The sequence below is a fragment of the Leptosomus discolor genome, chromosome 4 (assembly GCF_034619465.1).
Source record: "Leptosomus discolor isolate bLepDis1 chromosome 4, bLepDis1.hap2, whole genome shotgun sequence".
NCBI lineage: Eukaryota > Metazoa > Chordata > Aves > Leptosomiformes > Leptosomidae > Leptosomus > Leptosomus discolor.
Window position 1 is genome coordinate 46,537,255 of NC_141394.1, and position 22,343 is coordinate 46,559,597.

At 39.4% G+C, this 22,343-nt stretch overlaps 1 protein-coding gene across 1 annotated transcript in view; it reads left to right on the plus strand.

Annotated features, from left to right (window-relative positions):
* Positions 1-22,343, plus strand: part of TNKS (tankyrase) — a 144,041-nt gene that overhangs the window by 83,958 nt on the left and 37,740 nt on the right. Inside the window, exons 6-9 of the mRNA XM_086464640.1 lie at positions 15,074-15,168; positions 17,874-17,940; positions 18,421-18,607; positions 20,655-20,776. Coding sequence (XP_086320766.1) covers positions 15,074-15,168; positions 17,874-17,940; positions 18,421-18,607; positions 20,655-20,776 — 471 coding nt within the window. The remainder of the gene's footprint in view (positions 1-15,073; positions 15,169-17,873; positions 17,941-18,420; positions 18,608-20,654; positions 20,777-22,343) is intronic.

Consider the following 22,343-nt stretch of genomic DNA (forward strand, 5'->3'; position numbering starts at 1 on the left):
GGGAAGATGGGGAGCACATCTATTTCTGTTTGAAACAAAACTGTTATTCTGAGACCTTATTGTTTTAAAAATTTGGGATTTAAGATCCTTGTTTATTATGTTCAATGACTGCTGTGTTCTGCAAGTGCTACAATTGTTTGTGCTTCTTCTGCAGCCTTACCAGTGACCCATATTGCGTACGGGCATGTATACAGTCATGGGAGAACTTGTCATCAGATGCCAACTGCTCTGTGGCAACTGACGTGTATATGCTATTATCCCACCTCAGATATGAAGTCATTCACAGTGCATGAATAAACTGAGTGAAAAAGGGCAGCTGGGGGTTGGACTATGAGTTGATCTCCAGAGCTCACTTCCAACCTCAGTTGTTCTGCAATACCTTGGTGCCCCACAGTAATGTATTTGTATGGTCCATACTGCCAACCTTGATTTGGGTGAAGGGCTTCACAACTTTAGAGCTGATGTTACTTGTATGTTGTAATTAGGAGGACCGATGGAGAGACTAAAGTCCTAAGCAGCTCTTCCCTTATTGAATATGTGCCTCAGTGGTGAAAATAGATACTGTAGATCAGATGCAGACATTTTTGTACTCTTTTTCAGTTACAGCTATACTTCTCTGTAATTGAGTTAAATATTTTGAATCAAAGTCTGCATGCAAAATTAAGGTCCTTCCTGGATTTAGGTAATGAAGCACTGTGGAAAAAAGTGACGTTACAAAAAGGTTACAAAGCAAATGCCATAGTGTTTGTTATGTGCCTGGGGCAAAAGTGCCCAATGCAGTGCACATATAAAAAGAACACTGTAAAATGGCCACAACTATATTTTGCCTTTAAAACACTGTTTTGTTTCTTTAAAAAGATGGTTCCCAGGATTCATGCATGTCAGAAATAGTGACAAGTTATGCTCGCTCATATGGTATGATCCTATCTTATTTCATTGGCTGAGCATGGTCAAAGTGGCTAACACAAGAACCGCTACCCTGACTTTATACAGTATACATGACTTGACTTACTTTCTATCCCTGGTGTTACTTGCAGTCCTCTATAGCCAAAGATGACACTTGCTCTAATCTACCTGCTCTAAGTTTCTGTTATGAGATCTTAAATAAGTTCCCCAAAAAGTTTCAGTGAGTATCCCTTCACCTGTTTTCTTTTTCTTCAGAACTTATTTGAAGTGTAGTCTGTTGTGTCTACAAATAGGAAACTGTGCACTTGAAGGACTGTAAAGAAATTCTTTGCTCTGTAGTCATTCTCTCTGTATTGTTCTTTAAAAATCAGGAAATCTTGTTTGTTAGTTCTTAATCAATGGGCTCTTTAGGAAACCTTCAAATGTATTAAAGGTGTAGGAGGTGGTTTTTTTTTTTTATACCTGAGCTGTTTCCCCTTGCTGATTAGCTTCACACAGGGGATGGCTTCTTGCGCTATGCTATTATCCATCTACTGTCAAGAGAAAACAAGTCAACCTGGCAGATTCGGGCAGAGCTGCCATATAATATTTTATGCACATTAACTAAATGCTGCGGTCTGGATTTGACTCTGTCAACTCACAGAGCATCCAGAAGTCGAGTACTGATGATGTTTCTTCTACTCTGATCTCGAGAGTGGAGTCCTTTCCTTCACAGAGCTTGCTGAGATTATGTTTGACTTGAAATGTGGCAGCTCAGTCCATGGACTATATGCATTTGATTTCTGTATATGGTTTACTAGTGAATACTGTAGGTGCCATTTCTGTCCTTGGTGTCACTTCGCTCTCAAAGTCCCTGCATGTGAGCATGAGAGTTACTGAGAAGTAAATGGTTCTGCTTTCTTATTGTTTTTTACTTTTGGATGGGATATTAGAGTACTTTATGGCCTCTGTCTGTTGTTAGATCTGTCATTTAGTTGTACACTCTTGTTTTCCATCTCTGCATGCTATCATGCAACCGTCTCAAGACCTGAAATCATCTTCCTTAAAAAACCATTGGTGAGGATTCAGTTAAAAACCTGTTGAGTACTCATGTACTATATCAGCTGGATTACCCTTATGCACGTGCTTGTTGGCTGCTTCAGAAAACTCCCAAGAGTTTTAAAGGTGGAACTTCATTTAACACTGACTCATCCCAAGCAGATCATGTTTATCCAGGTGTCCACTATAATTCTAGCTGTTACTATATTGTATTTTTACTGGTACAGACAGCAAGATTACAGACCTGTAGTTCCCCAAAACATGTTTTAATGATTAGTTTGCAACTTTCGGGTCTTTGTTTACCAGGATAAGTGAAGGTCATATACCACTAGTAATTCACCTGTTTCATTCTCCAGTGCTCTCTTGGGTGAATACAATCCTGTCCTGGCAATTTGTGGATGTTAATTTTAATATGGGTATCATTACCTCTTCTGTGCTTAATTTAGTTTCAGACAGATCCTTCACCAAGCTTCATCATGCTTCAAAATGCACACACATGCTTACTCGCCAGGGTCCTGGTATAGGAATTACTTGGGGTTTTCGAAGATGTACACCACGCAAAGAGTTCTTTTAGTTTCTCCACAGTGACTTCTCGCCTGCAAAAGCTCCATTTCTTGCCCCAACACTACCTTGCCCCACTGGACTGTGGTGGATTTTATGCTCCTGATGGGTTGGAAGAATGTTTTATGGCTGGTTTGAATTCCTTTCACTAGTCACTGCTTAAACTGTTTCTGCCTGCCTAATGGTGTTTTTATCTTTAATCTGCTGGAGTTTATGGTCCTTGTGATTTTCTTCAGCTTCTAAATTCTGCTTTTTGAATGATGCCTTCTTAATTCTAGTAATCTCTCTTAAGTTTGCTGTTAGTCATGCTGGCTTCTTTCACTTTATCAAGCCCTTCCTAATGGAAGGTATACGCTAGCATGGTGTTTCCAGTATTGTCTCTGTTAGTAGTCTTTATGCTGTCTGTAAGGACTTTATTCTCTTAGCTACTGCTTTTAGCTTATTGTTAAAAAAACTTCCAATTTTCTCATACCTTCACTTTTGAAGGTTAGCGCAGTGATGCTGCATTATTTTAGCAAGCATTTTACCTGTAGATAAGTTAAATCTAAGTATGTTATAGTCACTACTAAAGAGCAACTTCTACTGTAAGATTTTTGCCCCAGGTGTTGCTTGGTACCAGCTCAGTAGTTGCATCTACTCCTGTGGCATCCCTGGCCAACTTCTCTGTAAAAAAAGATCCCTGATAGTCATACAAATGTTTCACCTGTTAAGTCACCCAAAGCCCTTCTGTTTTCTGCCCTTGCTGCCTCTCTGATTCCTCTCAACATATCAGTTATCACTTGCTAATACAACCCCCTCATTGGCTTCGTAGGTTGTATGGATAATTTGGAGTGATCAGTTTGGTTCTAAACAAAAAGAACTACAAATACTTACCTGCAAGGAGAGGTGTATTGACATACCCATTTCTAAAACTGCTGTGTAAGTTAACTGAGCAGGCAGCAGATGAACAATAAAAAGGGAGGAAAATGCTAAAACCAGGGCATTGTAATTGATGATGGATGTGTCACTGATGAACAAGAAAATTGAGGTTATTTGATTAGTCTTTTCTAAGTAATAATACACTTGTAAAAGAGACTACTCTTTTACTGATTAAATTCTTTAGGATATTCATATTCTAATAACCATAACTTTTCAATTTTGAAACATACTAAAAGGAAGTACAAGATGAATTCTCTGCCTTTCTTCCTGTATTTTGCAAGGCTGCTCTTCAAAGGAACAGTGAAGTCTACTTGACTGGATTATAAAGGCATTAAATTCTAAAATTTGCAAATTATCACTGTAATGCAAAAAAAAAGGCATTTTGTATATTTAATTTTGTGGATTATTTCATATTTTGTGTTTTAATTTAATTCCTAAATATAAGGCATAAATACTTATTTCACACTGAGCACTGGAGCTGAAATGCAGTCGATTTGCAAGTGGTGTTGTTAGAGTTCATTCTGACCCCACTTTCAATAAAATGAGTGAAGTGGTGGTTTGAATGTCATGTTAGCAGAGGGAACAATCAAATTAATGTATTCTGAGAAGCTTTTCTTCTTTCTTAATAATATGGAAATATTATGAACTGAAACTTGAAAGTTCTAGTTGGAAGGGGAAGGAGGAGAAGCAAAGTAAATATATAAGGCAGAGTCAGAGAAGTGGTAAAAATAGTAAGAGATACAAAAAGAAAAAGGAATAAAAAACTGTTAGTTGACTTTAGTAGTCTGGTGGGTTGACCCTGGCTGAATGCCAGGTGCCCACCGAAGCTGCTTGATCACTCCCCTCCTCAGCTGGACAGGGCAGAGAAAATAGAATGAAAGGCTCATGGGTCAAGATAAGCATAGGAAGACTTGACTTGGGGAAAAAAAACTGAATTTGTTACCAATAAAATCAGAGAATGGTAATGAGAAATAAAAAACCAAATCTTAAAACACCCTCCCACCCTCCCCTCTTCCCAGGTTTGACTTTACTCCCGATTTCTCTACCGCCTCCCCCCCAGCAGCGCAGGGGCACGGGGAATGGGGTTTGCAGTCACTTTTATCGCATGTTGTTTCTCGCCCTCCTTCCTCCGCAAGGGGAGGACTCCTCATGCTCTTCCCCTGCTCCAGCATGAGGTCCCTCTCACAAGAGACCTCCATGAACTTCTCCAACGCGAGTCCTTCCAGTGGGCTGCAGTTCCTCACAAACTGCTCCAGCGTGGGTCCCTCCCATGGGGTGCAGCCCTTCAGGAACAGACTGCTCCAGCCTGGGACTCCCATGGGGTCACAAGTCCTGCCAGCAAACCTGCTCCAGCCTGGGCTTCTCTGTCTCCGTGGGTCCACATGTCCTACCAGGAGCCTCCTCCAGTGTGACCTTCCCACAGAGTCACAGCCTCCTTCAGGCATCCACCTGCTTCGGTGTGGTGTCCTCCACAGACTGCAGGCAGATATCTGCTCCACTATGGACCTCCATGGGCTGCAGGGGCACAGCCTGCCTCACCATAGTCTGCAGGGAAATTGCTGCTCTGATGCCTGGAGCACCTCCTCCCCCTCCTTCACTGACCTTGGTGACTGCACAGTTGTTCTTCTCACATATTCTTATTCCGCTCTCCAGCTGCAATTGCTCTTATTTCTTAAAACACATTATTCCAGAGGTGCTACCACCATCACTGATGGGCTTGGCCTTGGCCAGCAGCAGCTCCATCTTGGATCTGGCTGGCATTGGCTGTATTGGACATAGGGGAAACTTCTAGCAGCTTCTCACAGAAGCTACCCCTGTAATGTCCCCTGCTACCAAAATCTTGCTGCACAAACCCATTGCAAGTAGGAAGAAGATCTTTGATAGCAAGTGGAAAAAGAAGAGACCGAAACAGCAAAAAAACAGCAGAGTTTCAGTTCTCTGGTGTTGGCAGTGTGCATCCTTAAAGTTCATTTTTCTTCAGAGTGTATTAAAGTTATATGCAGACCTTACCTAGTCATCTGGCATGGTTGTTTGGAGAGGAGCCTTCTGTTAGCTCTTGTTTGTGCTGCCAGAACAACACCAAAATATTTCATTAAAAAGAAAGAACAGTAGCCTGAGCAAATAATTAAAGAACAGGATTCTACAGCTTCTGACACTGGCTGACAGGACAGATAAAAATGTATGTATTTGTGCTGGAAGAGGGGAGAAAGTTGTCTCATCCTACTCTTCTGGAGTGATAAGCATTTGTAGCTTGCAATTTGACAAGAATGACAGGTTGAGACTTGGGCTGTGGACCATGCTGGCTGGCACTAAGATGCTTTCAAAAACTCTTCAGAAACTTGGCTGTCCCTGCCCCATTGCGCGGACCAGCAGCAGTAGCATCTGTTCCTTCCCATGTACTAAACTTGAATCACAGCTTCCAGTGTGTGGTTTAACAAACAAGTTCCAGCTGTTGACATGAGAAAATCCTGTGTGCTCAGTCCACCAGCCCCAGATGAGTTTGTTCTCTAGCTGGCAGGAGTTGCCAGCTGCTCCTTGGAGTACTAAAGGTTTGAATAACCTTTGATGACTTTAATAACATTGAAGGGGCAGTTTCTTTCTCTTGCCTTTGCTTCAGCAAGAGCCAGTCATGCCTCAGTGCCTCACCTCAGATTTGTCAATTTTTGACTTGCATTTCTGACAGAATCCAGGTGATGAAAAGAAGCAACAAAAAATGGCCATCCTGGACACAATGATACTGTAAGTAATTCCTTTGTGGTCTGCCATATCTTTCAAGACAGCATACATCTTCTTTCAGTGTTAAATAACATTAGCAGCATTCCCTTAGAAGAAGAGAGTGGGTCTTTGCTGTCATTTCATCTTTATGCAGCTCAGCAAGCCACTACTCCCTCAGCTGCCAGCTTCTGTCACCAGAGAAACAGTGTATACTCCTTTGCTTCCCTGATAATCAATCTCAAAGTCCGTCTCCCCATGTCATTTGAGTGCTGGCAGAGATCTATTCTGTGCTTCTGAGTCTGGGAAAACTGCAAATGCTGCTTCATGGTAGCAGCGCCAGAATTTCTTTTTCATATTGCAGTCCATCCCTAGCCAAACCTTCATCATTTTCATGTAGAAACAGAAGAGAGTCTTGTAAGGCACAGTTTTCTGAGAATACCATGGGTTTGTGAGGGATGTTGCTCAGCTTTTCTGACACCACCTCTGTGGAACTGTTTTACCAAATGGGTAGTAGGTTAAGATACATGCAAATACAGAAGAGTTTTGGGAGGGGAGAGGGAGGTGTTGCATTTTAATTCTTGTTTAGGAAGAGGTCACGGATCACTAGTGCCCCATTTGTGGGACCTGCTGTTCATGAAATCCAAAGATCAGAGGTCAAGGTGGTGTTCCCATTTAAAGATTCAAGAGTCTTTCCCAGCCTTTTAGTATTTCTGTCTTAGTCTCTGCTTCTAGGTCAGCCTCTGAAAGTAATGGCAGCAACTCAGTATGGAGCTGTTAGAGAACTGAGCTTCCTAATTAATATATGGGGAGCTGAGATCCCTTTTATCCCTTTGCCATACCTGCTTTTTCTTGTGTATCGGATCAGGTTAATCTTTGCTTTTAAAGTTCGTTCCAAACATGGTTGCTGCCTTCAGTCTCAGAGTATCCCTGGGTTTTTTCTGGCCTTTCTTTTAGCTCTTTTTCTGCCAGATGACAGTCCTCTTTCAGGTTTGACTTTATTTCCTTTTCTCTGAAATAATCGATTTGAGTTAGTTTCTTTTTTTGTATAGCTACTATTAAGAAAATAGCTTTCAGAGCTATCTACATGTATTAAGGATTTGCCTTCCTGATGTCAAAGATAATAATTCCATAATTTTGAAAGTTAAGTTTCGTTGTCTGGAGAGGCCTGCTAAGCAGAGAGACTGGGTTTTTCTTCTGGGATTTAAAAAGCCTTTTACATGGTCATCTTCAAACATCCATCTTAAGCCTGCCTCTGCTGATGAAACTTTCTTTTTTTTGTATGGTCCTGCACTACTTGCATGTTTTCTCTCCTGTCAGGAAAGATATCTTTGCCCTTTACCCTCTTCTGCTTTTGGACATATCTTGTTTGCCTCCATGTACCTACCTTCTCTGTGGTGGCACTGTTTCTGTGCTAGCGGGAGGAGTTCCTGAGCAGAAAAGTGAAGGCACTCATTTCTTATTCTTCCTTCTTTTAACCTCTGAGAGACAGAGACACTCTGGTTATTTCTTGTCTACCTCTGTGCAAAGTGATGCTTGTCACTTTTCTGTCCTTCCCTACCCCAGGCTTCTATGTGATTGAAAAAGCTCCTCTCTCATAAATCTCCTGCCCCTTATTTGTCACTACTTAGCCCAACTTGCAGTACAACGGGGTCACCATGTCAATGCGTAGAACTGATGCCAAGCTTTGTCACACAGTCTTGAGGTTCAGAGGTACAGTCAGAAAGTTGTATTGTCTCTCAAAGGTCAGATTTACTAGAGAAACATTTAGTAGTCAGTAGTTTGAACATTACAGCCCTCTGAAAAGGAACAGATTTGAATACTCACTGGAGATTACACAGTCACAGAATCACAGAATGGCAGGGGTTGGAAGGGACCTCTGGATATCAGCTAGTCCAACCCCCCTGCCAGAGCAGGTTCACCTAGAGCAAGTAGCACATGGCTGCATCCATTTTTAGTATCTGTAGGGTAGGAGACTCCACAGCCTCTCTGGGCAGCCTGTTCCAGTGCTCTGCCACCCTCAAAGTAAAGAAGATTGAGTCCTGGTTTGACACCCAAGTAAATCTTTTCCAAATGAGGGCTTATTCTGTCAGTGTATTTGCAGTGGTTTTATTCTGCTCTTCCTGTGCTTTGTAACTCTCCAGCCACTTTATTAATTCTTTTCATTTCATCTCTATTATACATTCTTAATTTTCCTCCAGTTTATGAACATCTGCCTGGTCTGGAGGTGTCCCAACGCTAACTTGAAAATAACATTCCAGCTGTGGTTTCTGCACCGTTGAGTACAGAAAGGAATTTTGCTTCAATCTGTGATCCACAAAGCAGTGCTTTGTAGCTGATACACATTTCTAAATACTTTTAGGAGGTGTGCTGTTCCTGATACCTGACCTGCTCTGGGCTTTATACCATAAACCCCAGGGGGTACAATACATGAATAAATTTCTGAAAGGTATTCAGTCACAAGGAAGAATTTCTTTTTAATGCGGACTTCTTTGTTCTCCTTCTGCCAAGGGAGAGAATGAAAAGGGATGCAAACATTTCTGTCTTTATGTAATCTCACACAATTATGCTCTCCCCTAGCACTACTGTGTATGTGAAATCAAGCTAGTTTTATCTTCACTGGTTTACAGCTCAAAACAGTGGAACTTTTTTTTTTTTTTTCCTCAAGGAGATCATGTGATATACCAGAGCTCTAAATTAAGATACTCTGTCCCTGTCCCTTTCCTGCTCATTAAGAGCATCATTCTCTAGCTGAGGTTAGGGACCTTTATTTCTATAGTACCTAGTGTGCAAGAACATTGTAGCATGAATATAAAATAATTATTTTGAGTTACTTGAAATACATGTTTCTAGAAGGAAATTTTTTTTTTATATAGTGATACGTCCAGTCTTGGCTCCATACAAACGAATGTCAGTGAGATATTTTCCCAAGAAAGCTTACAGCTGAGTCTAAAAATGAAGGTGCAAGATGGGCACAGTGCTTAAAATTAGAATGCAAGCAAAGGAAAAGCCTGATCATTTCCACAGTGGAAAAGTTCAAGAATGTTTCTTGAAGACTCTGATGTTGTTGCAACTTGTTTTCTCACCTTATTAATCAGAATGATAAAGTGGTGACAGAAGGTATTCCACTCGCATCTGTAGTATCTTCCCGATGTATGCTCATGATTGATGCAATTCATTTTAGAAAAGTCTATAATAGACAGCAGCATCAAATAGGCACAGACTATTGTGATTGGAAAGAAAGATTCTATCATAAATTATAACCCAATGAAGAGAGTTGTTTGCCTGCTCAGAGGTTTTACCTTAGTATGCTAGATTTAACTAGTCATCTTGCCAGGAGTCAAGACATATTTCAAAACAAACGGTTTGTGCAGAACTGTGAAACAAAGGTTCCTTCTGTGATTAGAAACCTATCTGCTCTTCCTTTAATTCGGAGGAGGTGAAACACTGTTTTGAAGGGAGCTTGTAAGACAAACTATGGAAGTTTTAAGATATGTTTTTATTGCTACTGCTCTCTACAAGCAGTATGGTCTGATTAGAATAAAGGTTTTGTTTGACAAAAGTAGGACAGGACTTTACTGCATACCTGCAATTTCCAAGTTTACCAAACATGCGGATAATTATAGACAAGGTAAAAAAGACACGTATATTAAAGTCTACATGAAACATTTTAAAAATCCCTCCTTCCCCCTCCTTCTTTTGATATCCTTTGTCAGCAGGGTGTTATACAAGAGTTAACAATAAACATACAAGTGTCCTTAGGTGTTTTATGCTGAGTTATACCTGTTTGTCTGTCTAAGAGCCACCCTTACTGGTGCGTATCCCTGAGGGTACGTAGATGTGCAGTAGTCATAATATGTCATGGCCAGAGCTGGCTCTCAAAATCAGGGTGTTGCCTCTTTATTGTGAGAATGCCCTTCCTCTAGAAGATGAAATTAAATTATGATAATTCTAAATCACCGTGTAGTATTGTAAGTTAGATGTATGATGAGACATTATATATACAAGAAGATTGTTGTTTGTTGATTTTAATAGGCTTCAGGATGACAACTTGAGAATGAGAGAAACACATTGATTAAAATTGCTATCAGATAACGTTATATAGAGATTTGGTAGCGGAAAGTAAGAACAGGCAATATTAGTTCTTAAAACAGTTCCTGCAGCCATTATTGATAATGCAGATAATGAATGATGTAAGATCCTTATGTAAGATCCCTCAGTTTAAAGTTGCCCATAAAATGGGCAATTCATAATTTGAATCTGAAAAAGCAGCTTTTTTCTGAGGCTGTAGCAGTGTTACCATCAAAGTAAGAGCTGCTGAAGACTCTTAGGAAGATAGGAAGGGAAACGGATGGTGCTTGGAGCTAAGCACTGCCATGTTGCCTGTGGACCATTTCTGAAACCAGTTTTCTGATTTCAGTAGAAGCAGCTCAGCAGCCTGCAGCTCTGGCAATTCCTCGGGGCCCCTTTTGTTTGATGCAGGTGAACAGGGGACAGCAAGTCCAAGGCAGCTGACCTTGAACAGGGATCATCAAATCGGCTGTTGGTAACAAAGCAGTGTGGAAATACCTAAGGCTCAATGAAAATGGTATCAAACTGCTGTATATACGTTTTTTAAATCTAAAAACTACACTTCTTGTATTCCCAGGCAACACATTTTCAAAAAGACTGCAGGCAAAAATACCTACTTTAGTATAAATTGTAGGTATACAGGTTGACAGTGATTGCCATCTTGTGTACAGTGATCTTCCTTGAAATGCACAGTACCTGCTTTGACTCAATTACAGATGCCATAAAACTTTAAAGTAATGTGAGCATCTCACATAAGGGTGTACTTTACTTAATAAAAGTGGAGTTGTACTCTTTAATTACACTAGCAAGTAAGACAGTGATTGTCTTGGTAACTGTGAATGTGAGTCTTGGAAGGTAAGTGCCCTCTAGGGGTTCCTGTTAGTAGGTCTCTTGCCAGGTATTGTGAGACATGGGAGGAGGGGTTAATTGATAGCTCAATTAAATCTCTTTTCTTAATATCAAGTGATTAGTTTGATATACCTTGCAGGTGTGATATACAATAGTGCTGTTTGTGATAGCTAGTTTCTACTTTTCTAATGCTATATAAACAGCATGTTGATTTTAACATTAGTCTCTTTACTACCATCATTCGCTTGATTTTTTTTTTTTTTTTTTTTTTTTTTTTTTGCAGGGGGCTAATAATCCCATATAATGAGAAGTTCGTTTAGCATGACATTATCTTTTAGATACTTAGTTTCTGTAATTAGCATACAAGCTTGTAATGCCAGGTTAGTATTTTTAACTATCTGTAACATTAATGAATGCTCTTTCTCACTAGAAAGGAAAATAAGTCCTTAAAAGATCATTGAGGTAGGGCCTTGCTGATTCCTCCTTCCTGAAGTATATGTAAGCGCAACATTTATAAGAGCCTTTCGCCACCCTAAAGAGCAGCTGGCAATGCTGGCTGGTGGGTTCCGATACTCTAGACCTGGACACAGGGGAGCGGCCCTCCAGGATCACTGCTGCTGCACGCCCTGGGTGCGTGTTCCTCATGCTTTCCCCTCAGTCAAGTAGTCTCTCTGGCCTTCAAACAGCCTGTGTCTCCAGCACTGCATGGTCCCAGGTTATATGGTTTGAGATTGCACAGTCAAAGCATGCAGACCGATGGAGACCTGTCTCCAGGGATGGTCTTAGGGAACATCAGTTAGCTGTTCCTTGGAGAGGCAGCATGGCACGGCATGTGGCTTCGCTGAAGCTCTTGTGGGTGAGAAGGCAAGCAGGCCGAACGTATATAGCTGTTATATACAAATAACTAATTCCTGGTGATGTGTTGGGGCAGAAATGGTATTCTGTGTTTGTTCACGGGACTGTGGTGTCTGCCTAGCCTTGCTTGAGGAGAAGGAAGTAGCTCACCTTTCTGAAAGGTGGGGGTATAAGTTGTCTAAAGATTCGGGATGTCACTGTTTCATTTCACTTGCGTAATTTGTCTTGCAACTATAAGCTTGACATGTTTTGGGTTTCTTCTCTATTAAATTATTTGGTAAATGCATGTCTAATAGCCCTAGAAATACAAAATGCACAGTCCCAGTGTGAGTCATAATAGTTTTCTTTTAAGTGGCGAAGAAGACTGGGGTTGGTATATCTTTATGGAGAACATCCCTATTAATAATGCACAATCTGAGTAAAGCATCATCTTGGAAGTCTGCCATCTTTGGTTTAGAAGTAGCATGCAGAAAAGAATGGATATAGTTTAATTGTAGTGAGGTTAAAGGATCCTGTAGTGATCCAGAGATTTAGTGTTTGCTCCAATTTCTTCAGGAGTTTAAGACCTTTCAATAGACTGACTTTTCCACAGTCCATTTCAAATTCCTTTCAGATCTTCTGAGTTAATTCAGTTGATAAAACTGGATTTAGTAAGCAAACCAAGGCAATTGTCAGAATAAACAGTACTGAAGTATTCTGCTAATGTCAATAGTCGTGTAATCTTTATTCACATTTTCATTAGTGTTTATGGTATGCAGAAGCCAGATATTTTATAATAGGGGCAGATGTGTGTCTTGGTTTGAAAGACATGTGTCTGCGGAGGAAGGCAGGAGCCTCCCTTGAAATGGAAAGTGCAACCCCCTTCCCTCCAAATTATTATAATTTTGAAATTAACGGGCCTTCAGGCAAAGATATGGGGAATAGGAATAAGAGTTCTGTACTAATATATATATATAACACAAGGCAGGGAAAAAACAAACAACCCACTGGTTTACACTGACAGAGTCAGGAATACAACCTGACCCCCTGTTAGGGTGGCAGTAGCAGTCCGATAAGATGCTGGCTGCAGTCCTCCTGAAGCGATGGATGTAGTTCTGTGGAAGCAGCAATCAGGTAAAAGAGTCTGGTCTTCCTCCGAAGGTCCAGTGGTAGGTAGGTAGCTCTTGTCCTCTGGAACTCCAGTGGGGGGAAAAGCTCCTCTGGGAATCCAGTGGAAGAAGGCTACTAGGGTGTTCAAAATCTCCGGTTTTATTTGGCATGGACTGCTTGGCTCCTTTCCCCCCCCCCCCCGGGCGGAGCATCTCACAATGGGATGGGGAGTCGTGAGGCGGTTCCTTGATGGGCCATTAACAGGAGATAGCCCAGGAGCGAGTTATCGATGGGTCAGGCGATAAGGCATTGTTGTGCCCAGTAACAGGAGATAGTCCAGAGGGGGGAGGCAGGGAGCACCGCCCCACCTGGTCTCAACAGCTCCTGAAGATGGTAACAGAATATTTTTTTTTTTTCTTTTGGCACATTTTACACTGTAACCCAGGACAATGTGAAAAGAATGTAATACCTTCTGGATCAGTCCAAGTTGTTAATTCAGTAGTAGAAGCCTTTCTGAAACAGAATAATAGATCCTAATTATTTGTATGGCCAGATATTTGAAAGATTTGATCCATTTTGGGTCATTTGGTGGTGGCATTTTGTACTTTGGAGACACTTTAGGGCGGAATTTAAGCGGGTTAGGAATGTTAGAGATCCTTATTTTGAGTATGGATAATTCCAAAGATGGGTCTTACAGAAACTTGCATAACAGCTTACCTAAATAAACTGAGTTACCCAGATGTTTTTCTTAGAGATGCCCTGTGCTGTCATTTCTGACAGTACAAGCTGTGTCCTCACTATAGTACGCAGGACACTTTGTAGGTGTCAAAGTAGTTACTCTTTCTGGAGCAAAGTAGCAGAGTGTTGAGACTATAGCAAAATACAATACAGACTACTCCGAAGTTATGGTCATACTAAATATGTATTAGTTCCTGGAAATCCATACTATTCATGGATATATAGCACCTGCTGCTGTTTACCACAGATGAGACCATTTGTCTTGATTTTTGTTTTTTAAATCTTGATAATTGTGAAATGTGATGTCTCACCTGTAATACTATAATGATGTTTTAATGCTGATGGTGGATCTGTACTTGGCTTAATATTGTGACATATGTAAATCTTGCCATGTGTTCAAGCTGGTTTATGTATGGGGTTTTACTGTAATAAAATTGCGTTGTCTGGTTGCTCACCACAAAATAAATTGCAACAAAGATCCCTTTAAAGTCCTCCACTTTTAGACCTCGGGAAGGAGGAAACAGCATCATCCATTTGTGTAAGAAATCAGTTCCTTTGGACTGAGACAGCACACAAAATTTGTTTCACAATATAAAGCTTTTAAAATAAACGTCGTCAGGAGTTATTGTTGTCAACTTCAAAAGCTTTCAGTTAAAATTCTTACAAATTAGCTATGGAGAAAGGTGTTATTACTCTATTACTGTACAGCAAGGTGCATTACTGGTAAAGATGTGTATTTTGCAAGAAGTTGCAAACTGCATATAGATTGCTTGGCATGTCTTAGCAAGTACAGAACATGTACAGCTACTTGTTTGGTGCAGAGCTGAAGACAACCATTCCTGCTATGAAATAAATGCATTATTTCCTGTGCAGTCTGCCTCTTGTGCACTTGTTACAACAAATGTACATTCAGGCAGCCTTGTAACCTGTGAGTATGTGGCCTGAGCTGCATAAATTCGCTCATGAATTAAAAAAAAATAATTAGCATTAAAAAAATTAATTGAATTATTGCATTTAAAAAAACCAAAACAAACAAACAAAACCCCAAGAAACAAAAACAAACTTGGGCTTTTATGTAAATTAACCATAAATTATAAGCTTGTTATTGCCTTAGGAGATACCTGGATTCTTCCCCACCTTAAGGAGCATTTATTTGATTTGACAGTAGGAAGGGCTTGCATGTGCTGTCTGTTTGTTGATTTGGCTAATCACAGAGGGGAAGTGTAACTTATCTTGATCCAACATGTAAGAGAAACGAAGAGTATTTAACTGGCAAGAAGTGCAGGATTTCAAATTTATGTGGCTCCCATTCATCTTGTTTTGCTTTACTTTGCAGTCCACTCCTTTACACCTAGCAGCAGGCTACAACAGAGTTCGAATAGTCCAGCTTCTGCTTCAGCATGGTGCAGATGTGCATGCGAAGGACAAAGGGTACGTGAAATGAGTTGATTTATTATCTGTTTGCAGCAGTCGTTTTGTATTAATCAAGATGAAGAATTATTTCTCTGTTTCACATTGCAGTGTAATCTCAAATAGTTGGCTGAGAATGGCACGTTTGCTTCCAAAATCTGTGTGGTTCATCATAAATAAACTTTTGTTAGAGCCCCAATAACAGATTAGCTGTGATTGCACTTCTTTTAGGTCTTCTATTACACTTTTACATTTTTTTTCCAAACCTTTTTCTTTATTTCTGTGCACAGACTACCCTGTGAAATCATAGACTAATAGTATTATTTTAGGGAGGGTGACGGTGAGAAGGTATATGGGCTTAGTGACAAAATGTGCATTGAAAAATGTATCTATAGTCTCATTATCTTGTCGGATAGATATGGATGTAATTCTAAGTACTATCAATAAAGCTCGTGTACTCACAGCTAGTGGTCCTTGGAGATCTGTCTTGGTTGGTGTTGCCAGCAAAAATCAAAATACAATAGAAGCTAATTCTGGTTTTGCAGTAAGGATGGTAATTATGTAAGATACCAATAAAAAGTGTGCAGCCGTCAGAAATCTGGAACAATACATGTGGTAGATTGTTCTCAGCCATATGTTTCTGAACTCTAAGGTGACAATTCTCGCGGTGGTCTGATAGGAAAGCTTAGTCCTAACATTGTAGAAATTGGTCCCCTGGTTAAGGGCATGCATTTCGTATTCAGGGTCCATAGAGGTAAGATATCAATGAATATGTGTTCTGTCTCCATCAGCAAACTTGAGGCACTTCCTATATTTTCATTTTCTGCTGAGTCCAGCTTAGTCTTAAAAGAGTTTTTAAATTAAGATCTTAGCTTTTTTCTTTTCCTTTTCTCTTCTTTCCAAAACCAGTCCCAAGCATACTTAAATTCTTGAAGATTGACTAATTGTAGCACTTTTGTCTGCCCTAATGGCTTTTTTGATGAGAATTGTTGTGAAATGATGACACATTATGCAAGTGAAAAAAAACTCCACAGTAAAGTAATATCTATTCAGATAGATCCAGCTTTGTTAAGCAAGTTTTAGGTATTTCACACCTTCCTGAAATTTCTGTATCACTTCGTAGAAAATTCTAGTGTAGATACCTTAATGAGGCTTGAATGATCCACTTGGGAAGTATGAAAACTGTGAAAAGTAAGTTAGTTGAACTTGTGAGGGTGAGGGGGAAGAGAAGGAAAGAAAGGAAAAACAATACATTTACTTTGTATTAAGCTTAAAACCAACCCAAGCATACTTAGAAATGTCTGACATCCCAGTAAGCTCCCATTCTTTTTAGCGACATCACACATTTGCAATCAGTGTGGTGTTTTGTTTTTTCTTGTTGTTTCTTATTTATACATAATTTATAAGTAAATAGACTATGAATAGATGTAATTTATAATTTATGGAGCTAAATTAGGTTATTGATTAATTGATTTTATAGACCTGTTAGATTTTCTTCAATGGGGTCACTTCAGAGAGAGTCCTGAGGAGCTGTGCTGCATCTTCAAGATGATTGTCACTTCTAGTTACTCCCGAAGAGGACCACAGCCAAGGAAGCAGCTCTTTTTCCACTGGTCCTTTCTTTGCCTTACTACTATTGTGCACAAAGTCACAGTGTACTGGAAAAGAAAAGGGGAGGTTATGTGCAGAAGTGGCCAGGTTGATTGCTGCAGTGACTGTCTTTGCTGATGGGATTTGAAGGCCTTAGTCCTCTTAGATGACCATCATTTTGGAAGAGGGCAGGTTTTTTGATTGTTTCGTGGACTGGATGCATCTAGGTTACAATTAAGTTTACCTTGTTGTCTAGTCTTGATATCCTAATGCTCTTCGAGTTGATTTTGCAATTCTGGGAATCATCCCCTGTATTTTTCATAAATGATGAAGGGTTGATTATTGTTTTAAGTCTATTATGCATTCTGATTTGTTGAGCCATAACTAGCCTGTCTTGCTTCGCTTGAATTAAACTCCTCTTGTCCTCTGTAATAATTGTCCTCTTTTCATCTCCCTTTCAATGCATAACTTTTTTTATTACGTCTTATGCTAGTGACTAGGTCCCTGTTATTTACTTCGCTAGTGTGATTTTTAAGTATGGCCTCCAGTAGTATAGCTATACAAAAATTACAGGGACTCTTATTAGAAGTATCTTACACAGTTAAATAGGTTGTACTGTAAAAAATTGAGTAAAATCAGGTTATTCCACAGTTGGGAGCAGCAATTTCAATCTGCTTTCTATGGATGTTGTGCATCTTTATAATATACCCAGGAGTTAAGTTAACATTATCTGGGGAGTTTTGACTTTCACATAGCATTTTAAATAAACAGGAGTTCTTATTTAGGCAGGAACAAAACACTGACTTCTCTTGACCAAATTGAACATGGAATGGGACTTTTCACCCCTTTAATAGCTTGAAGAAAGATCATTTCAAAGCCAATTAATGCTAATCTTAGTCGTAAATTAAACATCTGTGGCCTGTTAGGACAAAAAAAAATGTAATGCCGATCTTAAGTAACATGCTGTTTGGGAAGGTTAGATTTTTCCATTGGTTTGTGAATCTTAATTTTTTGGTAATTTAATTTTTAAATATTTTATATTTAATTTGATTTCTGTTCATCTCTCAGAGAAAATTGTTCCTCCTTCTACAAAAATGCTGCTTAAATAAATTTGTCATTTGCTTTCTTCCATACAGTGGTCTTGTACCTCTTCATAACGCATGTTCCTATGGACACTATGAGGTTACAGAGCTGCTGCTTAAGGTAAGCAGAAGGATGGAAAGTAATTACTGTAGATTTAGATGTGTTAGGTGAGGTACGAACTGTTTATACCAGAGTTGAAAAGGAAGATTTTTTTTTTTCTGTACTAACAGGTTTCAAACAGCCTGTCTGTCATTTCAGAAGCCTGCAACTTTAGGTCTTTCTGTGGTACAGTATATGTGGGTTTTTCCCCCCACGTAAGTGGTTTGGACAGATAGTAAAGTTTCATTTATTTGAATTTTTCTGTGGAAAAATGTGTTCTAGTGAAAAACTAGCTCATACAGAAACTACCGTTTTTTGGAGGAGTCAACAGTATTTTTGTATATATAGGTATTTTTATAATTAATTTAATTAATTTTTGTTTTGTATATGTGTTCATACATGAAAGAATGGAACCAGTTTTTTATGAGAAATGAAAATCTGTAAGCTTTCAGTTGTTGAAGCTGATTTCTTACTAATAGAAAGCTTTCTTTGCTGTACTAGCATGGTGCCTGTGTGAATGCTATGGACCTCTGGCAATTCACCCCCTTGCACGAGGCTGCTTCCAAGAACCGTGTGGAGGTCTGCTCTCTCCTGCTGAGTCATGGAGCGGATCCCACGTTAGTCAACTGCCACGGCAAGAGTGCAGTTGATATGGCTCCAACACCTGAGCTAAGGGAGAGACTGACCTGTAAGTGATTTCAGACTGGAAACAGTTGTCTGTGGGTGTAAAGGGGTGCTTTCCTTTCAAACCAGCTTCATCATACTTCTCAAGTAGATGGGAAGCAGAGGAGTAGTTGCAGCTGTGTCTCTCACTTTGAAATATGCAGATACCTCTAATATACCATTTGTGATATTGCCTGGTTTTCTTAAGTTTAAAATGTTTGAAGCAACACTGAATCAGTGACCATGGTGGTTTTTGATGCTTCAAGTCCAGTTAAATCACATAGCAGCTTCTGTATGGAGGCTCTACATCACACTTAGAGTAACTTCCAGAAGGTAGGTAGCTTCAGTGTGCAAACTTGGAGATGGAAATTCCAGCACCTTCTTTTGTAGTCTTTGCAATCCTTACGCTGTTTACAAAACAGTGTTTCAGCTCTAGTTTGAATTTGTCTGCCTTTGTTTACCCTCTTTTGGGGATTTGTTTTCTTGTTGTTATAAACTGTAAAGCATAATTAAATGGGACAAGTATGGAAACGAAGCATTATGAAGTTACAGAAAATTCCTTCTTGAGAAGTAGATTCTGAACTCAATTATAAATAAGCTTTTGGTTTTGTCTGTCACCTTTCCAGTATAGTAGAAGCCCTGACACGCTAAGAATGTGATCCTGCACTACTCAATCACAGCTAGTGAGGTTGTCATCTGTCCCTTTTTTTTGCGTGTGAAGGTGGTGAGATCATGTGCAGCAGAAAACTTCGCTCTAGGAGAAAAGAGGAGGGCGTTAATATCTTTTAGCTACTTCTCTACTTTCTGTTCTAGGCTGATTTAGGAGATGCTTCTGGCTTTGGGGCAGGTTACTTTACCATTTACTTAAAGTAGCAAGCGAAAAAAAAGTATTTAAACTTTGTTTTATTTCTGTGTTTATAGTTCCTGGAGAAGAGTGGGGAAAGATTCATGTCCATTAATATTCACTGAAACATGTACACAAATGTGAGCATTAGGCCAAATTTAACAGTATCTTGATGGGACATCTTGTATTTGCATACCCAAAATAACATGTTTCGTATATTCTTGAGTTCTTTGGGTTTATACTTTAGGCATAATATTACATTTATTTGTTATTTCAAGATTTATTTGACTGTGCTTTGAGTAATGCTTTGTTTACAAAGAAATTTGAATACTATTTGAAACAAAAACTTAAAAGTTGTTATATTTATTTTTATTTCTAAATCCACAAATGCACCAGATGTTAAAACAAGCGTGGGAGAAGAAAGCCCCTCTTATCAGGCTTAGCATTTCAAGCTTGCTTATGAAAGAAAAAACCTGATATTTTTACTGAGATTGAGCTTTTTTTTTTCCTAGTTCCCAGGTTCAGACATCATTCCTGCTAACCTACCTTTCATTTGCATTTTAAGAGAAACACTTTTAGTCCTTTTCAAATTCAAAATTATTTACAACCAGAATGAACCAGTTGCTGAACTGAGCAAGATGCAACACTGAAAATAACAAAATTACCTCTGCGTACTTGCAAAGATACAGCTGCTATCAAAACCTGTTTCATCTTTGTAGCAGACTGGCTTCAAATGCTTAGCTGGTTAGCTTTTTTTAAGACCAACAGTTTAATATTTTATATTTAAATTATATATATACAGTATTATATATAAATTGTATAAATTTATTCAGGCTTTACTTTGAATTATTTGTAGCTGTAAATACAGTAAGGTTTTTGAAAAGCAATGTTAATGCTTTTTTTCTGAAGCGGATGTAATAGCATTGCGCTCACTTGAATACATATGTAGGTAATTCAGATGTCACATATGCCGTTAATATCAAGTGGGTGCAGGATAAGAGGGAGAAAAGCTATAAGGGTTTTACTCAAGGAAGCACTTCCCTTCTTCAGAATGTTCCTTTGGTTTCAGTAAATGATGTTTACGTTCTGTGTCCCGAGGTCAGCTACTATCGGAAGATGTACAGAAATACTCTTATTGCATCTTAATTGAGTATAGCTACCTTTCTTCAGTAACATTTATAAATGTGACAAGTTGCTGAATATTAAATGCATCTTTTTCCTCTAACAGATGAATTCAAAGGACACTCTTTACTGCAAGCAGCCAGAGAGGCAGACCTAGCCAAAGTGAAAAAGACACTTGCTTTGGAGATCATTAATTTTAAGCAGCCACAGTCGCATGAGACTGCACTGGTAAGATTAGGCAGTCAATCCATTTGTTCTATGATAAATGTGGTGGTAGTGCTAGTTGAGTAGTTTTATTTCTACACTGTGAAAATATATGCATCATCTGAGATTGAGGATTTGCCATCAAACACTTTATATATAAAAATAAAATCACCGTTACAGAAAAACACCATATAATATTTTTATCACTTTTTTTTTCTTCCTGGTAGATTACAGAAGCCTTCCATCCACTCCTAGCCTGTTCGTTTTTCACTTCTCTCTTGGTTTTTTCCCATCACCCTCTTTTTTTTGTTGGTCAGTTGCTGTGCTTTGTCTGGGGTTAAATTCTATTCCAGTGGCCCAGTGCTTCCTTAATATTTTATGTGGGCTAACTTGGATTGCAAATTTTCTTCATAGGGTATGTAAAATTCTGGTGAGAGTAGATGCTAAGTGTATATCTCGGGGTCTTTCAGGATTGGAATAGCACCACAATAGCTATGGAAACAGGGGTCTTTGAGACTTTCCTGACAGTATCCTGCTCTTATTTCATTGTTTGGAGGCAAAGAACACTACCAGTATCCCAGATGCAGTGAAGATGTTGAAGTTGAGAGGGATCGATCGTATTATTAAAACCATTATAGTTATGGTATATTCCAGTGGAAAATTTTCGTCACAGTGGTAGGTCTCAGCTGCAGGCATACAACTGCGTATTTAGTATTATAAACGTGATTGTGATCAGAACATTGTGTGTTGAGTACCAAGCATCCATATGGTCTGTTCTCCATGGAGGGCTTAGCATTGTAGTCTGAACTTAGAAGCAAGACAGATAAGAGATATTTAGAGGCTGAACATGAGGTCAGTAGGAAATTTGGGATGATTGTTGCCCTTTTCTTCCTGAATATATCAGCTGCTGCTATGTGGCATCTCTTTAGCTGTGTAATGATAACTTTGTAGTCATACGGTGTTCTTTACTCTTCTCTGCCTGCTCATTCTGCAGAGACAGCTAGGTAAAGTGGGATATTTTAGCTCTATTGATGTCTTTGGTTTACTGTTTTCAGTAAGCGTTTCTCACTTTTTCTCGATTTTTGCCTCCTGTACTTGAGATTTCCAAGTGGTCTCCCATCCAAGTGGCAGGACTTAGCTTCCAGGATCAGATGAGGTTACGTACAATCTAACTGAGCTATTCCTGTCCTAAGCGTGGTATCTTTTACCATGGGGCACTGGGGCCTGTGCCCTATTACCCCACAAAGGCCAAAGCAAGCACCTGGTTTATGTTTCAGTGCTGCTCCGAGGTTTGGCAGTATTTCAGCATTTATGTGGCTTTTAGTGCTGGTTTATCATAATGGCAGGAAATATAGATAGGTTATTGTCTGCAAAGCCTCAAAAACTCTGCCACTCTTCAGAGCAAAATTGATCTTAGTGTTTATTTACAAAGCTTGCCTTTGCAAAACTTGGACGTTTTTCTGCTGACTAACAGCAGTTTGGAAGCTCGAGTGGCATTTACTTCATAGCGAAGGTTGAAACTGGGCAAAAGACCAGGTACTACTGCTACTTATTAGCATTCTGTTTGGGGTCTATCTAGTTGTAAAGGCTA